This window comes from Paroedura picta, chromosome 8 (assembly GCF_049243985.1).
Source record: "Paroedura picta isolate Pp20150507F chromosome 8, Ppicta_v3.0, whole genome shotgun sequence".
Taxonomy (NCBI): Eukaryota; Metazoa; Chordata; class Lepidosauria; order Squamata; family Gekkonidae; genus Paroedura; species Paroedura picta.
In genome coordinates, this window is record NC_135376.1 from 69,336,251 (window position 1) to 69,359,426 (window position 23,176).

The window sequence follows — 23,176 nt, forward strand, 5'->3', positions numbered from 1 at the left end:
GCTCCCAAAAGGAAAGAGTGGAGGGGGGGGAGAGAAGGGAGAGAAGCCCCAAACCCTTTGAATGAGAACGCATTCACCCCAGTCACTCCTCAAAACGTCCCTGCTTGTTGCCTTTGGGTTTGGCATATTTTTAAAAAGGGTAGGCATATCACCATTATACTGTATGCAGCTGAAACACACTTTAAGTGAGCCGCCTTAAGAAAGATCCTGCCACACCTTTCCACCAAAAGGATATTTTAATACCAACAACTTTATTTTTATAGCCTGCCCTTCCCAACTGGCTCAGAGCGGGTAGCAACAAAGGATATACAGTAGCTGGTTTACATGGATAGGCAGTCCTGACATATTTTAAATCCATATATATATCAAATTATATTATCTAAACCACCTCCTTAAAACCCTTACAACGAGGGGAACCAATTTCTGTTGGTCGGCTCCGCGTGGGTGGGAGATGAAAAGTGGACTCTCTTGCAGGGGAGGGTGGGGACAAAGAGAGAAAGGTCTCGCTCACGGGAGGAAGCGAAAGGTGTCTGCAAGAGCTGGGCGCAGCGGGAAAGGGGGGGGGTCAGATGAACCATGGTCGCCTCCCCCCCCCCCTTCGGCTAGCTGGAAAAAGAGGGGCACAATAGGCGATGGCAGTGGGGCAGCGGTTCCCATCAGACACCATCACAGGGCATTCCCCTTCCCCGCCGCCGAAAGGGGCAGGCAGGCAGGCGGGAGAGCAGCGAGGGAAACGGGGGTGACAACAGATCCCCCACCGACGTTGCCAGGGCCAAGGTGCTGACCTTTCCCGCAGCGAACGTAGCCATCTCGCCGCGTCCCCAGCCGAAGACAAAACCCCACCCGGCCCGCGCTTACATACAGCGGCGGGTAAGGCAGCAACTGTGAGGCGAGGAGAAGGAAGGGGTGGGTAGGGGGTGGAGTGGGGAGGGGGGGAGACTTTAAATCCCCTCAGGAATCGAAAGGGAGAGGAACTACATCTCCCATGGTGCCTTGGGTGCTCTCCGCAGTCTCTCGCTTTTGGAGCGGGCGAGAAGGGAATCCTGGCGCAGCGGCGGGTTCCTCTGTGAGGTAAGAGCGCCGCGCGTGCGCAAAAGGTCGCTCCTCCCCCCCCTCCGGTCAGAGGCTGCGGCCTGGTTCTCTCCCTTCCCCTCCCCCTTCTCCTTTCTTCTGCTCCGCGGCCAGGCCTAGCTCGCCCCGGTCGGTGGCCCTCGCCCGCTCCGTGCCCGAAGGGAGCCGCCGCCCTCGGTCCCGTTCTCCTCCGGGCAGGCTGCGGGCCTTGCTTCCCAGGCGGGCTCCCCCTGGCGCCTGTGGTGGCCGAGCCCCCGGGCTCCCCGCACCCGGAGAGGATGGCTGAGCAGACGGGCTTGGCGATGCCGCAGACCCTGGACAGGTAGGGCGGGAGGGCAGGAGGCCCCGGAGCGCGGGCTGGCTGCAGGGGGGTTGTCTGGGGGAGGCAAAGCGGAGAGGCCTGGAGAAGGGGCGGCCGGCAACCGAAGCACCCACAGGTGGTGTCCGAGTAACTCTCGGGACTGGGCAGCCGCCAACGGGAGTAAGGAGGCGGCAGAAGGTTTCTTTCAGCGTGGATAAAGGAGCGAGTTGGCCGTTGTGTCGCTTGAGGGATGACACGTTGGCTCCGATGCACTTGAGTAGTAGATTTCCCTGTTTCAGCTGCAAAAGCACACCGAAAGGGCATTGTCCAAGGCGTGTGGAATGGGTCAGAAACGTGATGGAGGTGCTGGGCGCACTCGTTAGCCAACAGCATCCCACCCATTCGAAAGCGTTTTTGTTAGGACTAATGGGGACTATAAGGCGTTCCGAGGTTGTGTTTAATGTGCTAAAAAGTATGTAGTCTTACACGTTCGGGGGTTGGCAGGTCTCAGGTCCATCGTTGACGGGGGGCGGGGGGCGGGGCTCAGGCAGAACTGGGGATGCTGCTGAAACGTATGGAGAGCTAGTGTTTGTATACTTGTAGTTTGTTTGTTTTTTGCTCTTTGTGACTGGCCTTTGGCAATGATGACTGCTCTGCAAAACCAAAAAGCGAAACCAAAACCCAGCCTAACCAGAAAAGTTAGGAACCCAAAGGTTGAGCTGCATAAATAATTTTTAAAGTTTGTAAATATTTATTACATAAAGTGCACTAGTTCAACATATTACAAACACAGTAATCATAATTTTAAAACATCACATTTCTAACTGTACATGGAATAGACCAACACAGAATGGTCCATTCTGTGTTGGTCTATTCCATATGTAGCTAGAAATGTGATGTTTTTAAATTAAGATGACTATGTTTTAAAAATGTTGAACTAGTGCATTTTATATAATAAATGATGACTGCTCAACACACTCCAGGTCCTCTTTTTGAAATGTGTTCCTGTGGTTCTTTGTGGGCTGGGTTGTTGCTCAAATCACACAGGAAGATGTGCAGAAGAAAAATAAAGTCTAGGTTAGTAATGTTAAAACTGTAGTAGGGAATAAAGAACAAAATAAAGAACAAAAGCTGCTTAGTGTGAATTTGGTTGCCAAACAACCTGAAATAGGAGTAATGTTGGTTCAGGATGTGAGCTTGGGCGTTGTTCTGCTTAGAAAAAGATGTTGTAGTAAGACAGGGAGACATGAGATCAAATCCCACTCTGTTATGCACTGAATCCTATAAAAATAGGTAATCTTCCTCAACTCTTGAGCCCATCACTTAGACCTGCTATGGGGAGGGGATAGCCATAAATTCCGCCCATTTATTGAACAAATTATCTGCCCATTTATTGAACAAATTTGCCCATTTTGGGCAGGAAATGCCAGTACATTGACGTCAGTTCCTGGTAAAAACCCGGATGCAATGTTGATACATCAGGTGACATTCTGGAATTGAGGTTCAAAGCATCACCTGGTGTGCTGGTGTCATATTAGGGTTTTCATATTAGTGAAAATGATTTTTAAAATTTTGTTTAATACTAGGAAAAATGAACAGCAAAGAAAAGAACTCAAAATCCAGTAATTAAGTAGAATTTTTTCAAAATGCCCTGATGTTGATGCATTGTTTTCCTTCTATCCCTTTATTCTTCTCAGTTTTATAGTTGTAGGTTTGATTTACTAGTAGCAGATGGGGTTGGGACCATAAGCATCCTGACAGCTCTTTTCGCCACCCTCCCCTCAGCCATCCTGAGAGTTCTTTTCGCCACCCTCCCCTCAGAGAGTAGTCACAGTCATTGAAACATTGATTGGAGGGTGTTTCTTCACATCTCCTTGTCCCCATTTGGAAACAGAAAGGCACCATTCAGCAGCCTGGCATGCTGTACTTAATCGAAACTTAAAAGAATTTAAAACAATTACTAGTGTATGCATAGCCGCACTTCAAAGATGACATAAAATACCATGCAGATAGCCTCATACCTACCAGCCCCAAAGCATCTCCTTTGACAACCCAGTATCTGAGACAAGTCTTTATTACTAGTGAGTTGTCCTTTCTGGACAGTGCAACAGGAATACCATTATTCTTCCCAGAAATATATTCTATATTTTCCAAGATCAACATTGCAGTTTGGGGTTTCAGGTCCTTGCCCTGCCTGTGACATTCTCAGGGTGCCAGGCTATGGCTTGGCAACCCTAATTTCAGCCATTTCATGCACATTTTTAATGGAAGCTTTTGAATTCTTAATACTTTAGCCTGAAGTACAAAAGATATTACAGCTAAGTAGAAGTTGTAGGATTCAGCAACGTTGATTTGTCTGTATGTTCACAAGTCATACATAGTTCACAAGTCATACATAGTAAAACTATTGGAAATAACCTTTTAAAAAGAAAATTAAAAACGTATCCTGCCTTAACTGCTAAAGTACGTGTCTAAAATAGCATACAAAATTCTAGTCATACAATCTCAAGGCAACCAAACCTAAAAGCAAAGCTTAAAACGAGAAAGTAAAAGTTCTCATACGTAAACAGGCAACTGAAATTAGAGATCACTTGGTAAATAGTTTCCCTTAGTAACTGAAATACGTTAGACACCCACATCATCTCAGTGGGTAAAATTAGGTGGAGCAAGTATCCTGAAGATGGCCTTGGCAAACAGGTAGATTCATATAGAGATTCATATCTTGATCTCAGATAATTTAGGGCTTTCTAGCTCAAAACTCATGCTTTGACTTGCACCCAGAAATTGACTGGAGGTTATAGAAGATCTTTTAACATTGGTGAAGCATGATCAGCCCAAAGAACATTGGTCAACAATTGAGCAGATATGCCTGAATCAGTTGCATTCAATATATATTTTCTGTTCTAGCCATTTGAGTTTATGATTTGGCTACTTTCAGTTATTGCATAGTACTCTGCACATGTTAAAATACTTCAGGCATATTGTTTCTACAATGTAAAATAAGTTAGTATTTCTAGCAAAACACTGATTTCTTAGATGTGGTATTTCTTTAATCAATTTCTCTCTTTGTCAGTCACTCTAACCATCAGAAACTAGCATACTGTTCATGTGCATGCCCTGTATACTGATTTTCATTACCTGTGTAACCCCAGGACTCATGAAACAGGAGCTGTCCTGATAAACCTGTGGATTTCAAGTTTCCTCCTTAAATTTTAATCCTTGCTGATTTAATTAAGATTATGTGGGCTACGCTAAAGTAAGAATTGTTGATGGTGAAGCAGCTGTAAAAAAATATATTTTTTTAATTTTCTATCTCCACTCATCTTGTAGCCTTGACCTAGCTGATCTGGCTAAGTGGATCCGTTCCATGGTAACTAGACTGCTCTAACGCACTGTACATGGGTCTGCCCTTGAAAACAACTCAGAAACTCCAGCTGGTGTAGAATGCCACACAAAGCTTATTTCCTATCAGGAGCAAGGCAGAGTATACATTTTACACCTAAAATAGTCATACACTGACAGCTTTTCATCGAAGTCAGATCACTGACACTGTTAAATTGCCTCTTTTTGAAACATGCGATTTTTGGGGGGGAGGTTGCATACCATAGTACAGTGGTCCCCAACCTTTTTATCACCGGGGACCACTCAACGTCTTTTACTGAGGCCCGGTGGGGGGGGTAGTTTACTCCTCTACTCTCAACCACTGCCCTAGCACTCTCTGATTGCTATGGTAATGTTTAAGCATCCCTTCAAAATAAGATACAGACATGCCACAACAATGAAGTGTCTTGTAAAGGGCTGGGGGGGATGAAGTAAAGGGCCGGGGGGGGGGGGGGAAGGCGTCCTTCGGGGCCCACCTCCAATTAGTCAAAGGACCACATGTCAATTAGTCAAAGGACCGAAGCTAAGGATTATGCATTTGAGAGAGTTTTCCTCGAGTGGGAGAGTACTTCATCCATTGTACTAGGAGCTCATTGGCACGCTGTGGCCAGCGGCAATGTCACCTGACTGACGCATGCTGCTGGCAGAGCCTCATGGGAATCGTAGTTTATGGGCTTTCTGTTCAGTCATTGGTGTAAGACAGCTCAGGGGAGGAGACAGAAAACACAGTAACATAAAAAGTGCCCAAGAATCAGATGTAAGGGGAAAAGTCATAGCAAAGTAAGTTTACAATACTGAGAGGAAACAACGCAGAAAATGCCATGAGGAGTGAGTGCCATGCATAATCATACTCCAATGGGTTTTCTGTGGCAAAACCACTGCCACATGCAGAATTTAAAAAAAAAAACCAAATGTCTTTGCAGTCTTTTTGCGAGGTTTCCTGTTGTGCATAATTGACCATAGTCTGCACTCGCTCTGTAGATTATGATTAGTTCCTGGGTTCAATTCAAAGTTGTTGTTACTACCTACTAAGTCTGTCATGACCAAAAATCCACTTAGATACAAGACCACTTCATTCATTTGAGCTTCATACATTTGAGGAAAGCTGTCTGAAGTTGCCACTCTCCAAAAGGATAACTGCAACTGTCACCCCAATCTAAGCATTCTCTGTTGCGGCCCCTACTTGGTGGAATGACTTGCTTGACAATGTCTGAAACGCTCCTGTAACTGTTGCCACTTCACAGAATTCTTAACACATAAATGTACAGGAAGGTATTTTCATAAAGGGAATAAAAGGTAAAGGTATCCCCTGTGCAAGCACCGAGTCATGTCTGACCCTTGGGGTGACGCCCTCTAGCGTTTTCATGGCAGACTCAATACGGGGTGGTTTGCCAGTGCCTTCCCCAGTCATTACCGTTTACCCCCCAGCGAGCTGGGTACTCATTTTACCGACCTCGGAAGGATGGAAGGCTGAGTCAACCTTGAGCCGGCTGCTGGGATTGAACTCCCAACCTTATGGGCAGACAGCTTCAGACAGCATATCGCTGCCTTACCACTCTGCGCCACAAGAGGCTCATATAAAGGGAATAGGGACCTGATAAAATGAAATTGGGTAGGTTGGCACATTCTAAAAAGTAATGGTGATGAAATTTTAGTCATAAAGTTTTTAGGAAGCTCTTCTTCCATCCCTATATTGTGTGGTTTATTGGACATATTAGACTTTTTCTCATTTCTCTTTAATTTTAAAATCCAGTTTGTTCAGTCTTGTAACTTGTGAAATCCAGGCTATTGTATTGTAATGAAATAAGAACAGTAAGATATATCAATCAGATGGATATATCTTTATCTGTGAGATATATCAGATGGATATATCTTTATCTGTGTAAGCTAGTTTTATTGCTTTGTTAATTGTATGTATTGTTAGTTATTTGCATTATCTTGTAATGCTCTAATCTGCCTTGAGTCTTAATGAAAAAGGCATACACTGAAGGAGGTAAACAAATAAATCACACATGTAATAGCACATTAATTATGAACAAAATTAGTCAAATTTCAGCAATGATCATATATTTGAGAACAGCGTATTCATGCATAGGAATGATAATTAATTTATGCTGCAACATAACTTAAGTTTTCATATGTGCATTTTGAGACTTTCCCATATTTTCAAAAATTTCCATTGAAAAAATTAGATAAAAGTTCTCTGGAAGAAAGAACACTTTACCCCAGCGTTCCTCCCCCAGGAATTCACATGTCTAATAATACACAAAACAATATATATATATAATGAAAGGGCAGTTTAGCAACTTCTCTACTGGGGAAATAAAACTTTGTTCTTCAGATTCTAGATGTACTTCCTTCCTCTAATCTTCAGGAGGAGTGTTGGGATTCAAAGGCTTTATATTGATTGGTCTGTAGCAGCTCAGTAAGCCATTCTTATTTAATGACCACCATGATAGTAAATTCAGAGTCCAGTAGCACCTTTAAGACCAACAAAGATTTATTCAGGGCATGAGCTTTTGAGTGCAAGCACTCTTCCTCACACTAAGAATTCCTTACACACCCTGAATAAATCTCTGTTGGTCTTAAAGGTGCTACTGGACTCTGATTTTATTGTGCTACTTCAGACCAACATTTGAATCCACCATGATAGTGTTAGGCACAAAGCATTTAAATGGAGATTCTTCCTTTTCAAAAGGGCAAATGATTCTAAATATTTTGCTTTGGAATAATACTGGGGAAATGACAGATGACTATTTCAAGCCAAATTCTATAATATGTTGAGAGGAATGAGTATGTTCGTTAAATGTTCGTTAAAAATCCTCACTTTCTGTCACATTTCTAAAGGCTTCTAGAGGAACATTGAACACTTTGACATCTCAGTTCAATTCTCCCACTTCCTAAAATTTGAAATCTGATCATTTATATCTTTTTAGGTCAGTAGTTTCTGTGGATAAAGATTTGGTCTTTTTAGGTCAGTAGTTTCTATGGGTGAAAAAATGTTCTAATCATAGCTCATTCACACTTCTTGAAAGTGATTTTGTAAACCACACAAATGAACTAGGCCTAGTAATTTCAGTTTTTTGCAGTCCATATTGCATGAGATGAAGATACTCACAGGGATGGGTTTTTTCCAGGCTTCCATTTTCACAAAAGCTGCTTGGGATCTTTGAAAATGTACTGCCAGGGGTCAAGGGATCCTTTTGGACAGTAAGCCACTGGGCGCAAGTGGCTACTATCAGGAGGGGGGGGTGTAATTGGACAATGTCACCCCACTGTAAAAATGCAAATCTCAGTAGTTTGGAGTGTTTTCATTGGAAACACTTGTATTCTCTGCAGACCTGTTGTGATACTATGGATGTGGGGATGAAAATAGGATAATGGGTAAAGTGGGCAGAAATCTAAGAGGACGAGGAATGAAGGGGGTTTAGGAAAGGCTGAGAATGATGTAAATGAGTGCTGGATGCAGAAATGTTAGAGGAGAATATGGAAAAGAGGACAGAGGTGTTTATGAAATGGAAGGTGGATGATTTAGCTTTGAAGGAGGCATAAGGGATGAATAGGTTTGAAAGGGAAGTGGAATACAGCCAGAGAGTGAATGGATATAGTGACAATGTACATGGCTGGAAGGTGAACCTACACAGAGTGGAATGTGAATACTTCTGATGTACCAGATTGTGTCCTACAGAGTCTGATATGTCAATTAAAGATACTGTTAATCACCTACAAAGCCCTTCATGGCCTTGGACATATCCGCAGGACTATCCCTTTTATCATGTCACAACAGCTTTGCTGATTTGATTGAGGCCTTGTGAGTGGACCTCCCTGCATATAGGTAAGATCAACAACTGCCTGTACATGTGCTTTCTCTGTTGAGCCCCATACTTCTGTCATAATGCAAATTGTTAGAACAGAATTGTACAGGAGTGCATTTCTATAAAGGCTATAAGGCCTTTATATATAATGGAGGATATATATAAAGTATAATGGATACATTTATAAAGGAAACATGGTTGTTGTATGTATTATTTCACTCTTACTGTTCTATTCTCGACTTCCATACTTCTATTTTTGCACCGTATATGACAAATGATGTCTGATTCTTTTCTAACTTTCGTGAGCCTAGTGCTATTAACATTGTTTGTTGAATGTCTCATACTATTTGAATGCATTGTATTGCACCATGCAATCTGCCTTAAGTCAGCAAGAAAGATAGGCCTATAAAAGTAAATGAATAAATAAAACATCAGTCTTTATTGTTTGCTATTTTAAGTTGGACAAGCTGATGAAACTTCATATGTTCTCTGTCAAAGGCTTTTCCTGCCTCCCCTAATCACAGAACATTTTTACTTGTGTAAATATAGAATTTCCTTTCAGTTTTACATTTCCAGTTGTAGCCTAGGATTCTTTTCACTTTCCTCAGCATTTCTTATTAGTTGTGATCTTGGGGGCATTTATGACTGCGGACAGTCGTCTCCCAACTTGCAATGACTTTTGACAGCAAGCAAAGGAGAGTTGTATTATGCCTCTTACCCCATGTGAAAGGTAAATCCCAGATCCTAAATCTCTCCCATTGGCCCTTTGGAAAATTACACATAGCAGATTTCACACTTGGGTATAATTTTATATATTAACTAGATTTTAAGCCCATTTTAATTTTAAATAAAATGGGCGCTAGTTGGGCTGGGGGGGAGAGCCCGTCCCCGGCAGAAGCTGGAGAGAAAAGGGGGCTGGGGAAAGGAGGCTTCTGGTGGGGCCGGGATCTCCCTCGGGGAATGGGCGGTAGCCTCTCGGCGCAGGGAGTGCCTCGCAGCCGCGCAGAGCGCTCCTGGCCCCAGCTCACTTACCGGGCAGCTGGCGTCGAGGTGGTGCAGCTCCAGATCGGTGAAGAGTAGTCGGCTTGTCCCCGCGGCTGCCGGGCGTCTCCCGGGGCTCCTGCGGCAGCTGCGGCTTCTGGGGGCGATTGGCGGCCTGGCGAAGGGAGTAAGTCTGCTGGGCGTCTCCCGGGCCTCGTGCGGCGGCGGCTTTAGGGGCCGATTCCCGGCCTGGCGAAGGGAGTGAGTCTGCTTGGCGTCTCCCGGGCCTTGTGCAGCGGCGGCGGCAGCGGCTTTAGGGGCCGATTCCCGGCTTGTGCGGCGGGCTGAGGCGTCGGGAGGCGCTTTGCGTCTCTGGCAGCGGCGCGGCGGTTTGGAGGGCGGCAAGGCGGGCTGCTGGCGGCGGCGGCGGCTTTAGGGGCCGATTTCCGGCCTGGCGAAGGGAGTGAGTCTGCTTGGCGTCTCCCGGGCCTTGTGCGGCGGCGGCGGCGGCGGCTTTAGGGGCCGATTCCTGGCTTGTGCGGCGGGCTAAGGCGTCGGGAGGCGCTTTGCGGCTCTGGCAGCGGCGCGGCGGTTTGGAGGGCGGCAAGGCGGGCTGCTTGCGGCGGCGGCGGCTTTAGCAAGTGGGGAAATGGCGGATGTGGGCGGCCAGTCCAGGGCGGGCCAAGTGGCCAATAGGGAGGCGCGCTACGCGCGCCTCCCAATTGGCCACTTGGCCCTCGAGTGGCACTCAGAGGGGCCCAATCAGGAGCCGCTTCGCGGCTCCTGATTGGACACCTCCGAGTTTTTATCCCGGACCGGTCCCGCCCTAACTCCTCCCCACCACCCCTTACTCCTTTATACAGTCCGTGGCGCCCGTGGCGCCACGGGCTGTGTACAGATGTATAAAACTGAGAGCTCTTTGCATATTTTTAAAGGAAAACTCTTGTTATGAGCCTGACCACTTCTGATCCTTCCTGGTTGAGATTTTTGGCCACAGCATGGGCCTGCTCTCTTAGTGGCAGATCCAATATTATGAAACCCTGTCCCAAGGAGGTGCCCACTGTTCTGTCTGCCTTCCGTAAGAGATGATATTCTTTTGAGGTTGGCATGTCATAAGGAGGGTAGTGTTTTGGTGGAATTGTAAAACTATAGTGTTTATTTCTTGGTTGTTTACTTCCTGTTCAGTTTTTGTTGGCCACCTGGTACAACTGTGATTGTGAAAGATGGCATACAGTTTTTTAATGGAGGATTTGTTGTTGTTTATCTGTGAGAATCATGTTAAAGATAAAAAGTGATGTGTTAAATGTATAAGTATTAAAATGTGCTAGTGGAGTCTTCTTCTCTTTGTGAGTCAGTACGGTGTCTAGGACCAAATAACCAGCGTCCATCAACATGGTATCTCTGGACATTCACAGGCACTTGATTAAAATTGACTTTTGTTGCATTACTCCTTGTGGTTGACTGTCCTGCATCTCTTTCTCGGATAAAAGGACATACTTGCAGTTGTAACTATAAGATCTGAATCTACCAGAAAATGTAAAGAGTGAGTTTGTTGCAAGAATTTTGGATTTAGATAGACATGAGCCAAGAGTTCCATGCTCAGAACTCAGTTCCTATATTTGTGGTGCCCTTTTGGATTGGGACTGTGGCCCACAGTGAGTAGAGGCTTCAATCTTCTTTCTCCTGTGCAGTCATTGCTGTTTGCCTTAGAGGGGAAACTTACATGTACTGATAGCTACACATAGCTTTCTCCAGTGGGACAGTAGCAGCTCTTTGAGATCAGGAAAATGGTGTGCAGAGGAAAACTTATCACTGCTGTGTGCTATAGTCCTGATCTGAATCTGGTCCTGTGTGCCTGGGAACTGAGGTCTGAGTATAGAACATTGAATGTACATCAGACTGGAAGTCCTCATGGTGCACTAGGGGAGGATGTGAGAAACATGTTTAGGTAAGTCCTCAGCTTTTGAGAGGGTCTGGTTCCAGCCAAAATAGCTGAACTTCTTACTTTTCCCCATTTGATATTTACATAGCTAGACTATTTTTGAATCTTATATTGAACAAAGAGACTAGAGTGCATGTAAACTTTAGCACCTTCCTTGGTTTAAGTCTGGCCAGTATGGGAATATTTGTGTGTGGTGTGGTGTCTGTTGTGGGGAGAGGAAAGGGAAGGCGACTGTAAGCTGCTTTGAGCCTCCTTCAGGTAGAGGAAACCAGCATATAAAAACCAACTCTTCTTATTTTATACTTTTCATAATTTTTAGAAGAAAAATCTGAAATCTACAAAAAAAAGTTAAACTCTCCCCCCTAATAGAAGCAGCATCTGTAACTTTAAAAATCAATGCCCTCAGGGTAAGTGGGAAGAAGGAAAGGTGAGAATATGGCCATTACCACAAGAGAAGAAATTTGGGGAGTGGGATACAAGGTAAAGTGAGGTGCTCCCTTTAGGTCCTTGCAGATTCCTCTCAGAACAAATAGTAATGGAGGTTACGGGAAAGGAAGCAGAAATCAAATAACTTCATCCTTCAAGAGCTCAGGCAAGAGTGGTGTTTTGTTTTGTTTTTGTGTGTGTGTTTTGCTGATTTCCCTCTTCTTGCGGCAGTTGCACTCTCCTCTATTCCAGTGGGTTTCCCCGTCCTTAGGAACTGCTTGGGGGAAAACGTTTATAAGTGCTAGGATTCTACCCTGTATCTCCACCTAAGAATCCTTAAATTGGAGTGTAATTGGAAGTTGGTCAGTCATGTCATCTCTCAGACAGTACCCAAATTGAGAATTAATCTTGTATCCAAATTTTGAGTCTTGATCAAAACTTGGGTTGCAAAAGAATAGAGAACTCTCTAGCAGTGAACTATGTCAAGTCACACTACTACAAAGGTGTGGACGTTTGTCCCTCATATATATGTGAATCGGATTGGGATTGGAGAAAGAAGACTTTGAAGTTTCTGTCAGAATGCTACATCTGAAGATGGTTGCACAAACAAGGTAATAGTCTTGAGATATAGAGGAAAATTTCAAATAAATATGTAACCATGAGTATATCTTAAACCCCAGAATGTGCTTTTCATTTCCTAATATCAATCCATAATTCTATTTTTGCACCATATATGACAAATGATGTCTGATTCTTTTCTAACTTTAGTGAGCCTAGTGCTATTAACACTGTTTGTTGAATGCCTCATACTATTTGAATGCATTGTATTGCACTTGTTCTTATACTTATTTTGTGACACAACCCTTATGATACATCTTGCATTAAAAATGGAATCTTATTTCCAAGCGTGACACACTAGTTTTAAAACAGGAATGAGCTGGAAAAATATATCAGTGCTCCTTGATCTGGCTTTATAGAGATGGCAAGGGAGAGAGGCTTGACTTTTCAGCAACTGCTCTTCGTTTAACTTAGCCAGCCATTTCTATTTTAAGTTGCTGTCTGAGTAGTGACCTGATTCTGCACTAGGATCAAGGTAATGTTTTATTCAATACAAGAAAATGGAAAATCTGGCAAGAACCAAGATCCCCATGTCAATGGCTTTATTTAGCTTTTTCTGCTATAGCTACTGTCAATAACAAGGTAAAGATGATGACAGAAAACAAGGGATTTGTTATTCATTATTCATAACTTGCTAAAGGCTTAAGAATATGAAGGATATCATATGATTCTTTTCATAGGTCACCCATTGTTTGTGAGCAATTAAATAAAATGTAATTTAAAAAAATATATTTGATGATTGGTTTGGCTTATAAAGTAAGTGCAATAACCAGTAAGAGTGGCATCCATTATATTTCAAGTAACCCACATATTTAGGACTTCAAAGTTAATCTTTAATGACTAACTCAAGTGTGTTATTTTGCAAGCATATATTGTCACTTTATTCTTCTATCGTCTGAATGAACTTTAGACCTTTTCCGGGTGTCAGGTTCCCGCAAGGCATTTAACAGCTATGTGTCAGTGGCCCAGTTCTCTATAGTTTTTCCTCCTTAGCAGTTGAGGGATAACCATCAAGCTTCTTGTAACTCAGGCAAGCTATTGAAGGTGCTGTGGATGTGTTACTTGCTTTCTTGTGAAAGAATTCAGTATCTCAGCATTGCTTATAATTTCTACAAGTATAAGGGTATTTTTGGCTTTGATTGGTAGAGTATGCAGGCTCAGGGCTTGGTCACAGATGGTCAAATTATGATTTGTTAGTTACATATAAACCAAGCTGCTATGTCCATGGATTTCAGAAAGCCTGTGAAACTATTGAGCTCTGTAGCCGAAATAAGAAGGCTATGACCTGACCTGCGCTTACTTGCAGGTAGGTTACATTTAAATTAGCATGCTTGAGAAGTTGAACCTATTTTATTTATAGTAGGTCTCTCTTTGGTTTCTTGATGCAGCTACTTAGGCACTATATTTGAGGAATCCCTTCTACTTCTTAATATTCGTGATGAAGGGATGGCCAACATTTGTACTTACTTATGGCAAACCACCCTGTATTGAGTCTGCCATGAAAACTCTAGAGGTCGTCACCCCAAGGGTCAGACATGACTCGGTGCTTGCACATGGGATACCTTTACCTTTTACATACTAGCTACATCTTTTAATATAGGGCGTAACCCTTACTGCAGAGGCTGCAAGACTGAGCTCTTCCACCGGGTATTTGGTTGAGGCTGGGTGGCGGAACATCAGTTGGTCTCCCCCCTCAAACCACCCCATCTATGGTGTGAGGTGCCTGTTTCCAGTCATTGCAGGGGAAGATGGGTGGGGGAGAGAGTTGGTTGGGGTTGTTATTTTTCCTGTTTCGGTTTTAAATTGTATTTTCCATTGTTATGAACCACCCCAAGTCAGCTGGCCAGGAGGGGTGGTATATAAGTCTAATACTATATTAGATAAATAATTAAAAGGTATCATGCACAAGTTCATAGTGTTTTAGTAGGTAATAGGAAGGATTCATACACAAATGTTATTTCCAAGAATTCACTCCCAGTAATGCTGGATGTTGAGTTTCCAGGATCAGATGAGTTTTTGCTTTGTACACTTTCGTAAAGCATTAATTTTATTACGATTTCATTATATAATACAAGAATATGAATACAGTAATACAACCCATATTACAGTTAATACCACAGAAAGAAACAAAGAAGTAATACAACTCAAAATGCATAAGAAAACACTTTCTGGCTGCATTATTCTATAACATCATAAATGATGCTCAGCTATCAATAAATTCAAGTGGGTAGCCATGTTAGCCTGAAGTAGCACAACAAAATTTGAGTCCAGTGGCACCTTTAAGACCAAATATTTATTCAAGGCATCAGCTTTCTTGTGCATGCACACAAAAGCTCATGCCTTAAATAAATCTTTGTTGGTCTTAAAGGTGCTATTGGACTCAACTATCAATAAGTTTATCTGAACGTTGAACGTTATTTCTCTCTCTTGGATAATACATTAATTTTGTTAAGGCAATATTCTGCACACAGTTGAAGTATTCATCCACAGAGAGAAGAGGTAATTTTTTCCATGTTGTTATTTCCAGTTTAGTTGAAGAAAGTAGGTTCAAGTTCTTCCCGGAGGTCCCCTTCAAGAGTATTTAACAACACCTCTAAGTGTTCAATCCTTGAGCACATATTTGTCAGGATTTGGTTAGTGAAATGCAGTTTTGCTTGGTGAGACTATCTGCTCTTAACAGGTAAAGCAGGGAGAACAGGTACAGTGGCATACGTTCCTAAAACATTTATTTCATAATGGAAAATCTGCTAGAAATCCATTTGCCTTCAATTAAAAATTCAGTTTTGATTCTCTTCCTAGTGATTGTGTGTGGTTTAGTCCCTTGCCTAGTTATTTGTACATCGATCTCTTATTATCTCATTAGACATTTATTGCGGATGATGAGTGTGCTATAAATAGAGAATGACTTTAAATGATTGTGTAGAAATATAGAAAAGAATGTATAAATTATTACACAAAAATAATCAGTTTGTGTACAGTCCTCCCCTAACGTCTTGCTGTGAACACTATTAAAACGAGCAAATTTGATCAAGAAAAATTGAATTCAGCTATGAATTCTTAGGTTTACTTGTTATTCTGAGCTGTGTTCTTGGTTCTAATTAATAAAATTAGTTATCTTTGTAACAAAATGTTGTAAAACTGCAGAACTCTCAGCTGAAAAGTGAATGAAAATAGTATCTGCTCAGCTGCAGTATCATAACTGCACAGGGTGATCGTGATTAGAATACCAGGTTTATCTTTTCTCTTCTGATGATATAAATTGTGTGAGCAGGCAACATTTTAGCTCCCAGTGTCTGAACTATTATCATTATCTTCTAATAAAATGTGGTAGTTAAAAGTGGCTTAATGTAAATATGGATCTTGAAGAATTTTTCATAACAAATTTGTTGTTTGCATATTTGCCTAATATTTGAGTTTATATCCATTGTAGCTTAAGGTAAAATGGAAAGTAATTATCAGTATTTTACTGTGGTCAGGAGAGTGACTTCGTCCTTTGCAAGATATAGAACAAACGAGAATTTCCTTATTTGTTTTGCTTGCATGTACTCTGAGCATGATTATCCTTTTGAGGAAAGGGTTTGCTTAAGAAAAATGTGTCTGGTGATGTTAGAACTTCATATTTATGGGAAATTATTTACATATACAATAGTCTGCTTGTCTTACTAAACAATAGCCATATATACTGTCATTTATTGCCTGTTTATCTCACTGTTTTCTATTGCATTTAGTAGTGACAGGCCACAGTTTAACTACTCTGCATTTTACAGTTGTGGATTAATCTGTCCATTAATATCCAATCTTGTCATATTTCTATGTTTTTATTATGTCCCCCCCCCCCAGTGTTGAACCCAAACAAATGACAATCTTATAAACTTGGCTTGTTATTCCTGTAAGGCCCTGATTTATTACTTACCCTTGGCCTATATATGTATGGACTGGAAGATTCCCACTTTGTTGTGTCTTAGAAAGTATGTGTGTACATCAAAGCTTACACCTAGAATAAAACTTTGTTGACCTTAAAGGTGTCACTGGACTCTAATTTAGTTAATTGTTTTCTATTACATTTAGCAAACTGTAAGAGATTAATATTTTGTTTCTTAATGTATTTAAAAAGTAAATTAAAAAGGATTATATTCCTTTTCTCTGCCTTCTGTAGGAATATGTACAGAATTGGGATTAGAAGACTGATGTATTCACATTTATTTTTTAGCTTTCCTCAGTGTGTTATGTCTATATTGCTGTTTATGCTTTTTATTTTCTTATTAAATTTTTTTCATTTTTGAGAAAAAAAGAAAATTTAATTTGATTTCTATTTCAAAACCATTTAAAACAGTAGGTGAGAAATGACCATGAAAGCATTATCATTGTCATCAATAAAACTAATTTTAACTGTTACTAAGGTTGTGAATAGTATAGGGATTGATTATTATATAAAATATATGTTATCCTCCCTGAGGCTTGAAAGACAGGACAAGAATATAAAACCCATCCCATAATAAATAAATAGAAAGTTTCGGTCCAATAATATAACAAAGGTAAAGGTATCCCCTGTGCAAGCACCGAGTCATGTCTGACCCTTGGGGTGACACCCTCTAGCGTTTTCTTGGCAGACTCAATACAGGCTGGTTTGCCATTCCCTTCCCAAGTCATTACCATTTTACCCTCCCCCCCTGCAAGCTGGGTACTCATTTCACCGACCTCGGAAGGATGGAAGGCTGAGTCAACCTTGAGCCGGCTGCTGGGATTGAACTCCCAGCCTCATGGTCAGAGCTTCAGACAGCATGTCGGCTGCCTTACCACCCTGCGCCACAAGAGGCTCATAACAAAGGTTGTTATTGTTGTTAGGTGCAAAGTCATGTCCAATCCATCGCAACCCCATGGTCAATGATCCTCCGGGCCTTCCTGTTCTCTACCATTCCTTGAAGTCCATTTAAGTTTGCACCAACTGCTTCAGTGACTCCATCCAGCCACCTCATTTTCTGTCGTTCCCTTCTTCTTTAGCCCTCAATTGCTCCCAGCATTAGGCTCTTCTCCAGGGAGTCCTTCCTTCTCATGAGGTGGCCAAAGTACTTGAATTTCATCTTCAGGATCTGACCTTCTAAGGAGCAGTCAGGGCTGATCTCCTCTGGGACTGACCGGTTTATTCGCCTTGCATCCAAGGGACTCGCAAGAGTCTTCTCCAGCACCAGAGTTCAAAAGCCTCAATTCTTTGACACTCGGCTTTCCTTATGGTCCAATTTTCACAGCCATACATTGCAACTGGGAAGACCGTAGCCTTGAATAGACAGGGTATTGGCAGGGTATTGTCTCTGCTTTTTAGGATGTGGTATATAGGCCCAAAGAAGCAAAGATCAAAAAAGCTCAAAATACCTTTATGAGGTTACTTTTTAAAAAGCACTAATAAATGCCTATTGAACCAACACCATGCATACACAATATGTAAACTTTGGGTTACAACCAACATAAGTTATAGTGTGGTAACTTAGCAATAGAACTGTAAGCAGAATTGCCCTTTCTAAATAGACAAGCTGGTAATAAACATGGGTGGGAATATTTTGTTTTTACTGTTTTAGCAGATACAGCTTTCTGATATGAGACTTCCACTTAATTTGCAGGAGTTGCTGGGTGTGTTTTGCCACAGATGAAGATGACAGAACAGCAGAGTGGGTGAGACCGTGCAGGTGCAGAGGCTCTACAAAATGGGTTCACCAGACTTGTCTACAGCGATGGGTGGATGAAAAACAGAGAGGGAACAGTACAGCTCGAGTCGCTTGTCCTCAGTGCAATGCAGAATATTTAATAGTATTTCCAAAGCTAGGTAAGGAAAGTAGTTAATTTCAAGAGCATGACTTCTTTTGGTATTTCATACTTCGCAAGTCACCTTTTGCGAAAATGTTTATAATGACATCTTTCACTCTCAGTAAAAAAAATGCAAGGACAATTAGAGAAAAAAATCTCTATTAACCATTAACAGAACACAGCACAGCTGAGCAAAGGAAGCCATAAGATTATATCAATGTTATGTGAACATGCTCAAACATCTCCCTCCACTGTTTTAAGGAGGAAGGATTGCACAGATCAGCCCTTCACACATATGACTGTAATGTATAATGTACAGAGTTTCCCTATTACATTTTACTTTGTGTGATGAGGCTCTCCTGCTTGTCTGACATACACATTGGAGCCATGTTTTACAGAAGGTGAACTTACTCATATTCCACACACAAAGTGAAAAACTGTGGGTTTCATAATAGAACGTCTCCATCTCCCCATTTCAGCTGCAACCATTGAGCCCCCTGGAAAATTGGTCAGGTGACCTTTATTTTAAAAAATGGGGGGTGAAATATGGGGTTTGTGAAGAGAGGGAGCAATTGGCAATATTCCTCACCACTGATGCAAGTGTTGTCTGCTGATATACGTACTGTTCCACCGGTGGAAGAGCACCTTTGGAACCAACCCAGAATAGTGTGTGTGTGTGTGTGTGTGTGTGTGTGTGTAACATTTATTTATAATCACATTTTGCCCACCCTTCCCCGAAGGCTGAGGGTGGGCTACAACTGGTAAAAAGCATACAATTAAAATGTAAGTATAAAATGTAGCTTTAAATTACATTAAAATATAACTCTAAAAATGGATACAAGATTATAGAAATGCAATACTGTTTGCCCAGTGCAGCAGTCTACCTCAAGAAAGCGGAGGCAATGCATGAAAATGCCAGTATATTAAAATAGAGGGGGCTTGAGTCAAGCAAGTAGGTAGATAGTGAGGGAATGAGGCACCAAAAACCCAGATGTATGCCTAGGGCCTCAACCATAGGCCCAACAGAGCTCCTCTGTCTTACAAGTCCTGCAGAACTATTTAAGGTCCCAGAGGGCTCTAATCTCCTCAGGCAGAGTGTTCCACCAAACCAAGGCCAGGGCGGAAAAGGCCCTGGCCCTGGTTGTAAACAGTTTGATTTCTTTGGGGCAAGGGATCAGGTTTTGATTGCTTGATCTAAGTGTTGTTTGGGGAAGTATTGGGAAAGGCAGTCCCACAGATACAATGGTCCCAGACCATGTAGAGTTTCGAAGGTTACAACAAAAACCTTGAACCTGATCCAGTCTTCAATCTGAAGCTAATGCAGTTGGAAGCACAAATATGTGCTCTCCATTGGGTCCATATGGAACATGGGTACAGCATAGATGATACTCATTGATTTTGGCTGTGCGAAATTCACAATAACTTTCTGAAGCCGGATTGCTTTTGGCTTCAGAAGTGATTTGAATATGTAAAATACAACTGTGCAACTGAGAGCAAGAGCAAACTGAAGCAGTAAAACTGAACCATTAGGACGTCTCACAATGGTTGTAATTTTTCCAACAGAGGGCCCAGGATGGTTATGTTATGACTTGTTGTTTTTATTCAGTTTCTTCATATTTAGAAGTCACTTCAGACTGGAAATTTTGTCTGTCTTTCAGTTATAAATGACAAGGAACATCTATTCTTCAGATAAGTGCTTAGCCAATGTATGTATATACAAGAGTTGCCTTCCAGGAAGGTACTCATTTCAATAACTTTGAATAAGTTTTAACCTTGTGTCTTCATAATGATCTGTACACCGCCCGTGGCGCCGCGGGCGCCACGGACTAAATAAAACAGTAAGGGGTTCTGGGGCGGGATGTGTCCGGGATGAGGAAGGGTCCGGATTGGACCCTTCCTCATGACAGACAACCGGAGGGACCAAACGGCAGGCGCGAAGCGCCTGCCGATTGGTCCCTCCGATTCCCAGCCCCAGCAACTGCGAGCCGCGCTCAGCGCGGCTCGCAGTTGCTCCCGGCCTGACGTGGTGAGAGGCGCGAAGCGTCTCTCACCGCGTCAGGCCGGCCCCAAGGAAGCCCCCGCCGCAAACACAACACAAGACTCCAGCCGCCGAGAAGCTGCAGAAAAAAAAGAAACACCCCCGGAGGAGCCTTTCGCCGCTAGCGCGACGAGAGGCAGCAGAAAAAAAAACCCCTGTAGGAGCTCCAAGCCGCCGCGCCGACGAGAGGCAGCAGAAAAAAATTAACCCTGTAGGAGCCTTTCGCAGCTCCAAGCAGCAGAAAAAAAAACCCCTGTAGGAGCTCCAAGCCGGCACGCCCACGAGAGGCAGCAGAAAAAAAAAAAGCCTGTAGGAGCCTTTCGCAGCTCCACGCAGCAGAAAAAAAAACCCAGTAGGAGCCTTTCGCAGATCCAAGCAGCAGAAAACAAAACCCTGAAGGAGCCTTTCCCAGCCCACGAGAGCTAGCAGAAAAAAAAAACCCTGCAGGAGCCTTTCACAGCTCCAAGCAGCAGAAAAAAAAACCCTGTAGGAGCCTTTCGCAGATCCAAGCAGCAGAAAACAAAACCCTGTAGGAGCCTTTCCAAGCTCCAAGCAGCAGAAAAAAAAAAACCCTGTAGGAGCCTTTCACAGCTCCACGCAGCAGAAAAAAAAAGCACCTCCTGGTGTCCCCTGGGTCCTAGCGCCCATTGCATTCCTGGTTGCAATGGGCTTTCTTGCTAGTTATTGAATAATGTAACAATGAAATACTGATACAAAATTTCAGCCTGTCAGTCATTGATACTTACCTTCTTCAGTTTCTTTGTACCTTTCTTAAACTGAAATGACTATGTAAATTTTCATACCAAAATCTTGTTTCTTCTTTATATTATAGGTCCGGTCGTTTACGTCTTGGACCTAGCTGATCGCCTTATCTCAAAGGCCTGTCCATTTGCTGCAGCTGGAATAATGGTGGGCTCTATCTACTGGACTGCTGTCACTTATGGAGCTGTAACAGTGATGCAGGTTCAGATAAAATTTCTAAATGTTAAATTATTATAATCAAGCTGGAAACTGCTAGAGCTTTGCTGAAGAAACCCTTTTTTGGTAAGGAAGAGGATTCAGAGAGAGGATTGGAAAACAATTTACTAGACCTGGTTCCAGATTTTTTCCTCCCTTTAGCAATATTTTTTGTCTTTCCTCAGTCCCTGCTTTTGATGTACACACATGCTTACACAGATTACAACAAATCCTATCCAAAAGAGATACTTGTATTTAACTTCTTTTTCCTCACACACAGTGGGAAATGAAATGTCTTGCATCTGCACACATTTCTACCCCGTTTCATTCTGCAGTATTTAGGGAGAACTCTGCAGAAAGTTGTTCGCTACATGGAACATGTTATTTGGAAGAGGAGCAAATTCTTCCTCCCCTTGAACTCTTTCTATGTTGCTTTTGAATATGATCTGAGGTTTCTCCTCCATTTTTTCCCTCCCTCTGACCACACATTTCTCATAGCTGACCATGCAAACGTCTCCTACTTTGGTTCCATCTCTTCTTTAGGCCACTGGAACAGCTGCTAATTGCATACCTAGCTGAGGGTTCAGGTGATGGCATTACAGCAGTCTCTGCATAACTCTTGCTATTGGTCACCCTTTACAAAGGAATCCCTCTGCAACTGCAGAACAACTTATGGGTCTAGTTTACTCTCTGTGAATTTTATAAACCTGGATAGCATTCTAGATTATCAAGATTATGGTACTAGGCATCTGTTTCACACTGGAACACCACACATTTTCATACCTGCATATGTGTGCTAGGTTCAAACAAGATTTTGGTGACATTAGTGGAAAGCAATACATTTCAAGAGTGTAAAGCTCTGGCTGGCTGTCCTTAGCTTTGGGAAACTTTCCTAGGTCTTGTCCATATGACTGCCTGATAGTGGTTGAAGTAACATTGTCTACCTGTGGTTAAGTATTTTACCAGGAAAGTTTTAAAATAACTTTTTATTGTTAAAAGTTTAACATAGCTTTTCAGAATAAACCTGCTTATCAGTTGGCTACTTATAGCCACATCGAGTCAGTCAGTGAAAGTAAATGTTTCACCATTTACTGTCTATGTGGCATTTTGAAGGGTGTACTTAATAAACAAGTTTCACTGTGACTTGAATCACATTTTTTAAGGATGTTGGCGTTGCATTGCTGGATCAGGCCAAGAGTCAGTGTAGTCCAACACTTCATTTCTGACTGGGGTAAGCCATATGTTGTTGCTGATTCACACATAGGTTTGATGCCACAGTATATCTGCCTTTGCCCCCTACATCCATCTTCTTGAAATCCTCACTTTGGTGTCTTTGATGGCAGACATGTTTCTGAACAGGGGCTGCCTTATATTCTTCCAAAGACTCTTTAGAAAGTGGCTTGAAATTGTGCAAGTGTCTTGCATACAGAAGTCTCTTTATGTTGAGGATGGTGTTCTTGCTCATACAAAACACAGCCTGGCTGTACTGTTGTGGCCCTAAGTAGGTTAACTTCTTGGACTTAATGCAAATCAGCTGTTCTTTCTTTTGAAGAACAGCTATAACCACAGTTGATAATAAACGCTGTGTTATATAGCACTTCTGAATGGTGAGAGTGCTTTGCGTGGACTCCTTGCAACAAAGTACAAACACCTTCCAAAGCAACCAGTGTTATTCCTTGCAAAGAAGTGCAAACACCTTTGAAGGCAACCAGTGTTGTTATTTGCATAATAACCACTGAAGGGATACAGTGACTTGCCTGAAGTCACCCATTTGAATTTGCCACAGTTTTTGGCCAGAGATTTTCTGGTTGATAACTCTTAACTGCCATGCTGCATGTGTAGCGAAG

The 23,176-nt window shown here is 42.5% G+C and overlaps 2 protein-coding genes across 5 annotated transcripts in view; one reads left to right on the plus strand and one right to left on the minus strand.

Moving 5' to 3' along the window:
- CPEB3 (cytoplasmic polyadenylation element binding protein 3) overlaps window positions 1–1,024 on the minus strand; it is a 92,931-nt gene extending 91,907 nt beyond the window's left edge. Inside the window, exon 1 of one of the 2 annotated variants that reach the window (XM_077350240.1) lies at window positions 786–1,024. The gene's annotated coding sequence lies outside the window, so the exon portion shown is untranslated. Of the gene's footprint in view, window positions 1–511; window positions 531–785 lie in introns of those variants that run through there. The other variant, XM_077350239.1, reaches the window with a different exon arrangement.
- The window catches only part of MARCHF5 (membrane associated ring-CH-type finger 5), a 30,609-nt gene continuing 8,390 nt past the window's right edge, over window positions 958–23,176 (plus strand). The window contains exons 1-3 of one of the 3 annotated variants that reach the window (XM_077350252.1): window positions 958–1,071; window positions 18,151–18,353; window positions 21,205–21,335. In XM_077350252.1, coding sequence (XP_077206367.1) covers window positions 986–1,071; window positions 18,151–18,353; window positions 21,205–21,335 — 420 coding nt within the window. In that variant the 5' untranslated portion in view covers window positions 958–985. Of the gene's footprint in view, window positions 1,072–1,096; window positions 1,394–12,496; window positions 12,529–18,150; window positions 18,354–21,204; window positions 21,336–23,176 lie in introns of those variants that run through there. The other 2 variants (XM_077350253.1, XM_077350254.1) reach the window with 2 other exon arrangements.